At 44.4% G+C, this 12,351-nt stretch overlaps 1 protein-coding gene across 1 annotated transcript in view; it reads right to left on the bottom strand.

Moving 5' to 3' along the window:
- Positions 1 to 1,113: 1,113 nt before the first annotated feature.
- GPSM2 (G protein signaling modulator 2) overlaps positions 1,114 to 12,351 on the bottom strand; it is a 46,547-nt gene continuing 35,309 nt past the window's right edge. The window contains 8 exon segments of the mRNA XM_044301433.1: positions 1,114 to 1,289; positions 1,292 to 1,328; positions 3,057 to 3,274; positions 3,844 to 3,997; positions 7,248 to 7,427; positions 7,716 to 7,786; positions 8,942 to 9,071; positions 10,863 to 10,971. Coding sequence (XP_044157368.1) covers positions 1,162 to 1,289; positions 1,292 to 1,328; positions 3,057 to 3,274; positions 3,844 to 3,997; positions 7,248 to 7,427; positions 7,716 to 7,786; positions 8,942 to 9,071; positions 10,863 to 10,971 — 1,027 coding nt within the window. The 3' untranslated portion in view covers positions 1,114 to 1,161.

Genomic DNA, 12,351 nt, shown 5'->3' with positions numbered 1-12,351 from the left:
TGAGAAGTGTTTGCTGCAATTAAACAGATGCCATGTAACCTTAAATTGCCATACACCGTAGATCAATTTAGAAAAAAACTTGATCATTTCAACAGGATCACAAGGTAATGAGGACACCAAACCAGTTGCATTTCCATCCATGGTGATCCTTGTTTCCTCAGGAGATGAGTAGAATCAGAGGTGTCTACTGGTTGCTTATTTTACACCTGACTCCACTTAGTGAAGTAACATCCACACAAACTACTTGGATGAGCAAGTTTATGGGGGTCAGATAAACAAATCAGTAAATCTCTGATCCTTACACTCCTATAGGCCAGTTTCAGAAGAGTGAAACTGATGATTTAGAATGTGGTGTGTCCCGGCCCGACCTCATCTTTAATTAACTGTATTGACACAATGTCGTCAGTACAATTCAGTAGATCTGAGGTCTGGCAGGAGCGCAAAGCATTATAAATTATGCTACGTCTCTCACAGGTAACTCACTCATCTGAAACTGGCCATACATAGGTTTCCTGCTGTGAGTTGATAATACCAAAGTCAGTACCATAGTTTTGCTAATAGAGGTACCTACTGAGCACAGCACAGCAGGTTGCAAGCAAATAAAAAGATTAAAACTACCAGTTAATACCAGATGAGAATATCACATATAATCATTTAGTGCTTTAGATTACAGTCTAGAGTTAACAATAAGTGCAATGGTCTCACACAACTCTTGCTGTGCCAGTCCTTAGACTCACTTATCCAAACCCCCTTTTAGTAAGGCATAGTTTAAAAAATAAAAACAAAAATACCCACACATATATACACATATAAAGAACTTTCCACACAGAACGGCTGTACACTACTTAGCCGACATAGGAGACACTTGCATACATCTACAGGATCTGTACAGTCACACTGTCCAGGAAGCCCCTCTATCCATGCCATGTGTCCATTGTCCTATGAATCATACAACGGCAGTGTCTGAGGTTGGCATTAGCGAGGACTCATCTGGGGACTGGAGAGAAGTATAACACTGGAAGAGCACACACACACAGTGTGTTAAAGTAGCTCTACTTTACAGAAGAGTATAAAATTACAGTACTATGAAAAAACCCTGATTATTATTTTTTAAACCTCTAAGATTAGCAGATTGCAGGAAAGGGCACAATATCCTTTCCCCTAGCTCGAGTTCGGTCTCCTTAGGTGTGATGATAGCGTCACCCTCTGTTCATCCATGCGCTTGGCCTGTGCACGCAGAATAAGACTGAAGAAGTCTTCATCTGGGACTGTGGGACCTTTTTGGGTGGGGGTGGAGGAGCGCAGCGTTGGTCATCTAACCGTGATCCCTAAAATAAAAGTAAAAAAAACAACATCTTTACCGATAGCTCTTAAAGGTTTAGTATGATGTGAAAGCACATACAATGACCAATTTGACTATATAGAAAACTGCCTGTGTGACTGTCCTAGCTAAAATGGGGTTGTAAGTGTATTTTAATGTGTGATGATAGCATCGTGGGTGTATTGTAATACAGCTAGGTAAATATATTCCAAATATACATTGTATTGTTTGGACTACAAGACACTTTTTTTTTTTGTTGCAAGAAAACAATCTTTCTATAAAGTGCCTGCATCTTGTAGTCTACAATCAGGGTGGTCCAGCAGTGCCAGACCTCCCTGATAGTTTCCTTAATGATCCGTCAGAGCACTCATATAGCACTTTCCTGGATCAATGAGAGAGACAGTGGCATACCTCCAGTGGAAGCAAGGCCAGCCTCCTAATTACACTTGGCAAGCTATCTGTGCAGAGGAAAAGATACTAGACGGAGAAGGACCTGTAATAACTTTGGCTCATCGAGCCAATACATTCTAATACTGCACGGAGCACCCGCTCAGTACAGTATTAAAACAAAAGTTTTATGTAATAGACTTCAGATGAGGCATCCGAAGTCGATTCGCTCATCCCTAAATCATCATGTGACCAGTGCAGAAAGAGCTCAGTGGTGCAGAGGAGAAGTGGTAAAGGACCTGTGTGATATCACAATGTGAGGGGGTGGAGCTCCTGTGCCATTTGTGGAGGAAAGGTTAGTGGTTTCTCCTCTATAAGTCCAGTGATAGCCCTAATAATGTCCTAGAAATGCTGGGAGTTATAGTTCTCTCCTATTTTATCCCTCTGCATGTAATGTCCACCACTGATGCCTTATAATAACACTCTGGTCAGGCTGGGAGTTGTAGGTTTCCTCCTCTTTTACCCCCTCTATGTATTGCCCTGTAATTTCCAAAAATAACCTGGTCATGATGAGACTTGTAGTTCTCTTGTCACTTTTATGATGTTCTGCAGAGGTGCATATTAGGATTTTTTCACATCCAAACTAGTGTCTTTCACTGTTCTGCTCTGTCATAGGACCACAACAGCAAAAATCCGGAAGTGCTGGATCTGGCACATCATGGTTCACAACATCTGACAGATCCCGCTCACTATGATGAGATCTCATGCGTTTCCATTATGGAGCGTGGCAGACTGCAACACTTGGTTGGTCCAGCATTTATGACCTAAACTGTGATGGAGGCCCCTAACACAGATCTAATCAAAGCCTTATGTGTTCTGCAGCAGTGGAGGCATCTATAAAGAGGTTCTGCAGCAGCTGAGGCATTATGAAATTCCACAGCAGCTGAAGTGTGCATTATTATGAGGTTCAGCAGCAGCTGATTTAAAATCCCCCCCCCCCCCAATGCAAAATCTGTAACAGTTGCTCAAAGTACACCTAAAGAGACACATTTACTTGGATAGGTACATTTAATGAGGTAACCACATGTGCCATTGCGGTTTGTTACAATAGCAGATGGAATACTAAGGTTATCAGATGACCAAAAATATTAAACCCCCTCTACACTAGATCCCAAAGTTACTGACCTTGACCACTCCACTTTATTACACCACAAGAGAAGATGTAATAAGTAGAAAATACGGTTTTCATTTTCTGTTGCCTATATTTGAGGTGTGTCTTACACTCAGGTGTCGCATCGTTCAAAAATAGGGTGTATGTATCCCAGATGTTGTTACAAATGTATCTTACCTGACATTTCACCAGCATGTCAAAGAAATCGTCATCTGGCTCGCGGTTCTCGGTGGCCATCAGGTGGTCCAGGACAGAGTTACTGCGCTGTTGGTTGATTTTCAGTCCAGGCAGATTGCTGAAGCTGGCCCTCTGATCATCCAACCTCCGACTCTGTGAGCTTGCTATGAGGTCCAGAAACTCCTCAGTATGAGGAGATACGACAGATGCAGATAAGGCTGGAGGGGGGGAAAAATAAAATAAAACATTCAACAGGATTGGATGCATTTTAAAGGGTCTGTACCAAAATATAAAACTATTGGTAATGCACAGGGTAAGGAATTACCACTGATTGCAAGACTGGGGGTCCCAAGTCCCCCCAAATGATAGAAGTGGTGGCTGTGCATGCAACCTGCCAGTACATTAATTCTCTTTTATTGGAAAACATTTCTATTAATGAACCCACTGGTTTTAAAGTGATTTTTCTAGTGGCAAATGCCTTAGGCTGTGTTCACACTCATCTGCTAGCCTCTATTCTGTCTAGTTCTGGAAACCTGATACACTTATTTTAGTGAATTAAGCAATGCATACTAACACCGTATGCGATGCCTTCCATCTATTAGGCCTTATGCTTTCATTTGTCAGGAACAGAAGAATAAACATTAGTGTGAACAGAGTCCTAGGAATTGCCCTAACAAATGCTTTAAAGAGACTACAAAAACTGCACCAGATTTCCGTTAGATTCCAGTAGACCTGAGCACTGACGAGCAATATTAAAGCTGCAAGCAGTCCATACGTGTTTACATACATTTTCTCATGGATTTTGGAGGCGTTGATGTCGCTGTAGTCAAGAGGTTTTTGCCCTGCAAACTGCACCTCTGATCATCCATTCGGTTGCTTTGAAATCGACTCAAAAGATCAAAGAATCCTTCATCTCCAATACTGTCTGGGACCGCAGATTTCTGGAAATAAGGGGGGCGACCAGTTAGTGCAGCACAACTAACGCTCTGTGTATAAAGTCACGAGACCCAAGGAACAAGCCTGAAAGCATCAAACTGCCTAGAACCATACTTCATGGTAGGAAAGTATAAAGCCCCTCTGTTTACAATGCAATAAATGGCTTCAGTTTAGATCCATGGCAGAAAGGTTCAGATCCGCATGAGGATTAGCTCCATTGTCATTCTATGTGGCCCAATCCTCTATTACCTCCTGCAATACTGCAAGCAGCATGCTATTTATTTCCATAGGTAACACCAAAAACCCACCCAGAAAATTTCCTCTGCATGAGAATAGGAATGCAAAAGCCCCATTCACATGCTTAGGATCTGGACTGTTCTTCGATTTGATGCGCATCACAATGAGTGTGAATGGAGCCAAACTGCTGCATCAAAGAAAACAGATTTCAGAGCAGAAAGCTGCTGGGAATGTACAGTATGCTCCATTCACTCAGTAGGTGCCCTATAACAAATGTATCCACACAACGTTTGTGCACTTGCCTCTACAACCAGACCTGCATGGAGCAGCTGCCTGCCAACCTGCTTGATTTGTGTCTAGAAACAAGGAAATAGCGTTCTAGTAAAAGGTGACTGGATGCACCAGGTTTTACGGCTGTGTAACATGTAGACCTAGGCTGAGAGAGTAAAGTCAATGTGATCCATCCACACACGTATAGAATTTAGTATAGAACAGAAAACATTTACTAGAAAGGGAACACTGCTTTAGAGGATTCTGCCAGCAACTAGTCAAAGCTGATCACAATGCAGAAAACAGCAATATGGATCTCATCTACAAAAAAAAGCCAGAATGAGGAATGTTCTGTTTCTGATCTTATAACATTTCCCATATTGTGATTCTGTGCTGGGATCAAGTTGTGAATTAGCAGGTTCTCTGAACGTCCTATTCTACATATAAAGTGATATAAAATCAAGTACTCAGTGCTGCGTGGCATAATCACATCATGGTGTAATCAGCATGACAAATCACTGTCCTTCCATCCCACCTCCATGGGAAGTTGAGGTTTTCTTCCATGGCATATGGTGTTTAATGGGGTTTTCTGCTTTCCTCAGGATAGGTCATCAATATCAGATGGGCAGGGGTCTGCCTTCCGGCACCCCAGCCGATCAGTTGTTTTAAGAGAAGCCAGCTCTTGTGCGAGCACTTCTTTCTCTTCACTGTATACCTGCACGCTGTTGACATTGCAGTATGGCAGGCCCTCCATCCCATTCAATTTAATGGTACAGAGCAATTAGTTACACTGTGACCTATTCAAGGGACAGTGTGTAAAGAGTAAAGAAAACGGTGAAGAGACTGCAGAGCTCTCTTCATACAGAGAGTCGGACCCCTGTAGATTTGATATTGATGACCTGTCCCGAGAATAGGTCATCAATATTGGGAAAGCACAAAACCCCTATAAAAGAATTGTACAGGATTAGAAAAACTGCTACTTCTACCAAAAGCAGTCCACTAGTTGTGTGTTGTATTGCAGCTCAGTCCCATTCACTTCACCAGAGCTTAGCTACAATATCAGACACTACCCACAGATATGGCACTGTTACTAGAAGAAAGCAGCCATATTGTTCTAATCCTGCACAATCCCTTTAAAGGGGTTAAAGGGATTCTGTCATGAGATTTTACCCCTATAACCTAAACATATGCCCATGTCCATACTAATAACATGAATCCTAAACTGGGATTATTAAACCTGCTTGTGGCTCCATTAGCCCAAATGTTTTTTTTTTATAACCTGTCAATCACCTACCTAAGGTGCCCAAGGGGTCGTCCGTTAATACAGGGTGCCCGGCCGCACCCATCGCTGTCTGGTGCCCAGCGCCGCCCTCCCTGTCTACAGTGCCGCCTTCCTCACCTCAGCGCCGCCTCCACAATCCTCCCGTCCCTCTGCCAGATCCCGCAGTTGCGCACTAGGCTCAGGTGCGGCCGGGCACCCTGTATTAACGGACGTCCCCTTGGGCACCTTAGGTAGGTGATTGACAGGTTATAAAAACCATTTTTTTGGGCTAATAGAGCCACAAGCAGGTTTAATAAGGCCAGCTTAGGATTCATGTTATTAGTACGGACATGGGCATATGTTTAGGTTATGGGGTAAAATCTCATGACAGAATCCCTTTAAGATTAGTATACAGGTGAAAAATTAGAATATTGTGCAAAGTTCATTTATTTCAGTAATGCAACTTAAAAGGTGAAACTAATATGAGATAGGCCTCATGCACACAACCGTTCTTTTTTTGCGGTCTGCAAACCGCGGATCCGCAAAAAAAACTGAAGCCGCCTGTGTGCCTTTCAGAACAGGCGGCCCATTGTAGAAATGCCAAATTTTGTCTGCAAAACGGACAAGAATAGGACATGTTATATATTTTTTTCCCGGGGCTACGGAACGGAGCAACGGATGCGGACAGCAGGCGGAGTGCTGTCCGCATTTTTTGCGGCCCCATTGAAGTGAATGGGTCCGCATCCGAGCCACAAAAACTGTGGCTCGGATGTAGACCAGAACAACGGTCGTGTGCATGAGGCCATAGACTCATTACATGCAAAGCGAGATATTTCAAGCCTTTATTTGGTATAATTTGGATGATTATGGCTTACAGCTTATGAAAACCCCAAAGTCACAATCTCAGGTCCCCTTTTCTCAAGGGGTATGGATTAATTAGCTGACTAGAGTGTGACACTTTGAGCCTAGAATATTGAACCTTTTCACAAAATTCTAATTTTAAGCTGCATTAATGCAATTCCTTTTAATTTGTATTACTGAAATAAATGGACTTTTGCACGATATTCAAATTTTTCAAGTTTCGCCTATAAGGTAAAATGTGCTTAAAAATACTGGTTACATCCACCACACTGCTGGCAATGACACTGCAGTGGTCCCCATCAGCCATTGCTTGTGCCATACATCCACTGAGTCACTGGCCTCAGCAGTGATGCTTTTATGTCCACCATGAAAGCAGAGGACAGTGGTTGGCTGCCATGCTTGTGCAGATGTATCTCATCACTGCAGGAAAAGTAGGCAAAAACAGGCAGGAGTTGGCACCACAGTGTTGGAGCGGCAGGGGGTTTAAAAGGAGAGTACAGGTAATTTTTCACATTTCCCACTGTTGTGCATTTTTTTTTATACTACAGAAACACACTTTAAGAGACCCCTGGAGTTGGGCCCCTGTTGTAACCAATAACTTGGAACAGAAAAAAAAAAAGAAATACCCGCTGGGAGTTTGTCATCTTCCTGTTGGCATCTGAAGAGTTACTGGTGTCCTGCAGGACTTTGGATGCACTGTTCTTAAACTTCTTGCCCTTAAGTTTATTAACAAACATGAGCTTAGCAGAAGGCTTGGACAGAAGAGATTTCTGCTTTGTGAGGATCTCAATGTTCCAGTTCTCCACCTGAAGGTAACAATTCAAAGACAAATATACAAGGCCATTATGTATTGTTCTAGTAGAGGCCACAGAGAAGGCAGAGGTTGGTACGTTCAGATACAGCGTCACTCAGCAAGCAAGTAGTGAATTGGTTCATATTAGGTTATGTACTGTATTTAAAAGCTGTTCAGATCGCAGCTCCTTGCCTCCTGCATGACCCCTCAGAATAAGTATGGCCGCATTTTGTTTGATGCTTGCTCTAGTGAAAACTGAGAACACACAATTTTTCCCACTACGTCCATTCAGGTGGCTTACCCTGTCCGGCGTTAGCTTCACGAGCTCAAGGTTCTCCATGCTGTGACGTCTGCTCAGACGTGGCCGCGCACCTGCCAGACAATGCAGGAAATATAAGTTCTCTGTCTTTCTCTTGAAACAAAGAAGGTTAACAGATTTTCTACAATGGATGACATCTGTCACCAGCCCCACTGCTGATCTGAGATGACCAGGTCCATGTGGGCTAGAAGCTTGTCTTTTCTCTTTTAAAATGGATTGTCTAAGATAATTTAAAACCTCAGACAACCCATATAATGTCTTAAGTTTTAAAAAACACGTGATACCCACCCCTTTCTCCAGCGCCAAACTCTGCAGCACTGGCCCGATCTATGACACGCTGTTTCATAGCGTTTGGCTGCACTGGTCATGTCACTGGGTCAGTGTCTGCTGCAGCCAACCACGTGATGCATCACCAATGCGGTCAACAAACGGTGGATCAACGTTGCAGGACAACAAACAGGACTGGATCAACGCTGCAGAGGATGGCGCTGGAGAAAAGGGGCATCGCTTTTTTTCTTCATTTTAAGCTATTCTAGGGTTTGCTTGAGATTCTGACTTATCCTTTAAGTTGCTAACAGACATATTAAAGTTAACATGCATACTTAGGCAAAAATCACATGTTTTTTTTTCAACGGGGATGGGAGTGCAACAGCTGCCAGTCACATCTGATGCTACTCATCCCCTGGAGGACTTTCTTTCCTATAACAACTGCTATCAGCAGATATCACTAATGCAAGGATCTGCCTACATACACTGTGTTTATACTGGAGGAGCAGGGGGGAATTTGTCAGGAGGGGAATGATTGAAGTCAGTGTTGCTCGAGTCTTTATTGGTGTACTTTATGCCACATGTTTGATACATTTGTCTCAGCTTTCCTACTACACTCTCCTATTAGAGTGAGCCTCAATCATGAATCTGGAGTGAAACTCCTTAACAGCTAACCACACCCACTTTCCTATCCATGTTTAAAAACTGGAGCGAGTGGTGTAAAACTGCAAAAAAGTTGCTAAATGTTTGTGCAAGTGAGTGCAGAAAGTCGCAAAAGCCCTATTTTGCAACTTTTTGAAGCCAGAATTCTGGAGTGAAGGTATGATAAACCAGGGCTGAAATCTTTATTATTTTAAGTAAATAATTGTGTAAGTTTAATACTGCACAAACAAGCGTAAATGTACAATCAGAGAAACATGACGTTTATATTTTCTTCTTACCAAGTAAGCTGCTTTCTGAATCAGGAACCTCGGAGAGCACAGACGTATTGGTACTGTAGCTTAGTCCAAGCACCATCTGCAGGTCAGAGAGGTTCAGTTGTGCAGTCAGCTCTCCGTTACGGTCCCCCAACTGTCAAGACATGGAATCAGGTTTATAAAATCAACCATTCTAGAGAATCACAATGTATACAGTTACTGAGAGTAAGCAGTAGTCCTATATGTGAGGCCTAAGTATAAATATACGATCCACAGGATAGGCGATAAATGTCTGATGGCTAGTAACCCCACCGATGGCTATGCATGTGTGCTGCCGCTGCTGCGTTGAGCATCTATGGGACTAATGGAAATACCAGAATGCTATGCTGTACTGTCCCGCAGACTTTCAATGCAGGAGCAGCACGCGTTTGACTGCAGTGCCAGTTCTGGGACCCACATTCTTTCAATTGTGGGGGTTACAGCAGTAGGTATCCCAGCTACTAGACATTTATCCATGGGAAAGGTAATAAATGCCTTTCACCCCACCGATCCCTTGCTCGGTTCCCCGCGTCTTTCTGCACGTGCACTCGCACAGAAAATAACTTGGATGGCCTAGTCGACCAATCAGTCCAAACAATTTCCTATGTGTCAAGCTGGGAAGCAGCGGCGTCCCAAGCAGTCTTAGAACGGTAGCGACAAGAGATTGGTGAGGGGAAATTAGCTCATTCAGCCTCCTTTTTTAAATACAATCACTGCCCTGGAAAACAACATGTGTCATTAAGGCCTCATGCACACGACAGTTTTTTTTTAAGGTCCGCAAAAACGGAGTCCGTAGGTCCGTGGTCCGTGACCGTTTTTTCATCCGTGGGTCTTCCTTGATTTTTGGAGGATCCACGGACATGAAAAATGAAAAAAAAATCTAAGTCAAGTTTGCCATTGAAATGATAGGAAAAAACGGACACGGATCACGGATCACGGACACGGATGCCAATCTTGTGTGCATCCGTGATTTTCACGGACCCATTGACTTGAATGGGTCCGTGAACCGTTGGCCGTGAAAAAAATAGGACAGGTCATATTTTTTTCACGGCCAGGAAACACAGATCACGGACGCGGCTGCCAAACGGTGCAGTTTCCGATTTTTCCACGGACCCATTGAAAGTCAATGGGACCGCAGAAAAACACGTTAAACGGGACAACGGCCACGGGTGCACACAACGGTCGTGTGCAGGAGGCCTAATGTGAATAAAAACTAACAGCCCCTGTGAGGGTTGAGACTCCATTTTGTACCTTGTGCAGCCATTGTATGTCATAATCCTTAAAACCTTAGTGTGGAGCATCTATGATAAACTCAGGTCACTCCTAGCTCCCTCCGACCTTGTTCCAGTAAGGCATTTTGTAAGTATCAGCAAGATGCGTACATGACTATCACGCACCTGGAGAGATAAGATGCTCTGGGCGTAGAGCCAAGAGGCGCTCATCTTATCTCAAGGTTTTATAGCTCAATGTGTAAATCTTAAACTACGTGTTTTTTTACTGTTGAAAATGATCCAGAAAAATACTATATATTGTCTGCTTTTCCCTGAATAAACTAGAGCAACTTGATTCACAATACTGAGTCTGTGTCAGTTCTTCTCTGAGTACTCATACATCTTTTTATTCGGAGTCCATCGTTCATCCGGTATTGGGGTCATTGCCCCGACACCCCTTTATATGGGCTGACACAGAAGGCAATTATCGGGAATGAACAGTTTACTTCTGGTAATTGCCTGCTCATCAGGAGGAGGCAAGAGCTACATTTACTTGCAGAAATCATCCCCTTTCTATAGGATCAAGCAATAAGTCAATCTCCATCAACAAATGAAAATGAATAAGACAAAATGCGTATGAAAATTCTGCCATGTGAACATATACAAAACAAACGAGTCATGAGAGCCTTTGTTACCTCTCTTGAGATTTCCAGGTGCCTCTCTGCAAAGTGCACAGCTTGGTCATGGTTTCCTAAGGCAGTATATGCATTCCCCAGACTCCAACATGCCCGACCTTCTCCTACCCTACAATAAAGACATATACATATATATAGCATACTATGATGGAAACAATTTACAACTGCAACAAAAATGCCCAAGCCTGAACAAACATTTTCAAATCTGCCACCAGCGACCTACCTATCAAACTGCATAGTCCCATAGCTGTATTCACCTGATTAAAAGGCTGTTTTTCTTTTGTTGCTCCGAGGCAAGGCTGGAGTCAGCACCCAGCATACCCAGGCAAGTGCAAGTGTCGGGGCCCGCAGCACAGCTGCCAGAAGCAATGAGCGCTTCCATCAATACAGATAGAAGTACTCATTGCTGGAGCGCAGAAAGCTGGGTCCTGTCACTCACCTCTGAGCTCCCCGTGCTCCTCCACTCCTTCAGGGCAGCCGCGCTCTGAATGGTGAAGCAGGAAGACTGGGCGGAGCCTGCAGCCAGGTAATCGTCATAAGCTCTGCCCACACAGTGCTACAGACTGATCTGTGTCTGCAGTAAAGAGAGAGGACTGTGAGCTTCAGGAACGGGACAAGGTGAGAAGTTACTATGTTTTTTTGTTTTTAATACAAAGGTGTTTATTACTACTCTGGAGGGGGGGGCACAAAGGTGTTTATTACTAAACAAAAAAGGTAAATAAACACTCGCGCTGCCGTCTGGATAAATTGGGGTGGGGGTGAGCTCACACAAGTAGTTTATTACTACTCTGGAGGGGGGGGGGGCACAAAGGTGTTTATTACTACTCTGGAGGGGGGGGGGCACAAAGGTGTTTATTACTACTCTGGAGGGGGGGGGCACAAAGGTGTTTATTACTACTCTGGAGGGGGGGGGGCACAAAGGTGTTTATTACTACTCTGGAGGGGGGGGGCACAAAGGTGTTTATTACTACTCTGGAGGGGGGGGGGCACAAAGGTGGGCATTACTACTCTGGAGGGGGCGGGCACAAGGGAGGGCATTACTACTCTGGAGGGGGCGGGCACAAAGGAGGGCATTACTACTCTGGAGGGGGCGGGCACAAAGGAGGGCATTACTACTCTGGAGGGGGCGGGCACAAAGGAGGGCATTACTACTCTGGAGGGGGCGGGCACAAAGGAGGGCATTACTACTCTGGAGGGGGCGGGCACAAAGGAGGGCATTACTACTCTGGAGGGGGCGGGCACAAAGGAGGGCATTACTACTCTGGAGGGGGCGGGCACAAAGGAGGGCATTACTACTCTGGAGGGGGCGGGCACAAAGGAGGGCATTACTACTCTGGAGGGGGCGGGCACAAAGGAGGGCATTACTACTCTGGAGGGGGCGGGCACAAAGGAGGGCATTACTACTCTGGAGGGGGCGGGCACAAAGGAGGGCATTACTACTCTGGAGGGGGCGGGCACAAAGGAGGGCATTACTACTCTGGAGGGGGCG

This window comes from Bufo gargarizans, chromosome 7 (assembly GCF_014858855.1).
Source record: "Bufo gargarizans isolate SCDJY-AF-19 chromosome 7, ASM1485885v1, whole genome shotgun sequence".
Taxonomy (NCBI): Eukaryota; Metazoa; Chordata; class Amphibia; order Anura; family Bufonidae; genus Bufo; species Bufo gargarizans.
This window is presented reverse-complemented; position numbering and strand designations above follow the sequence as displayed.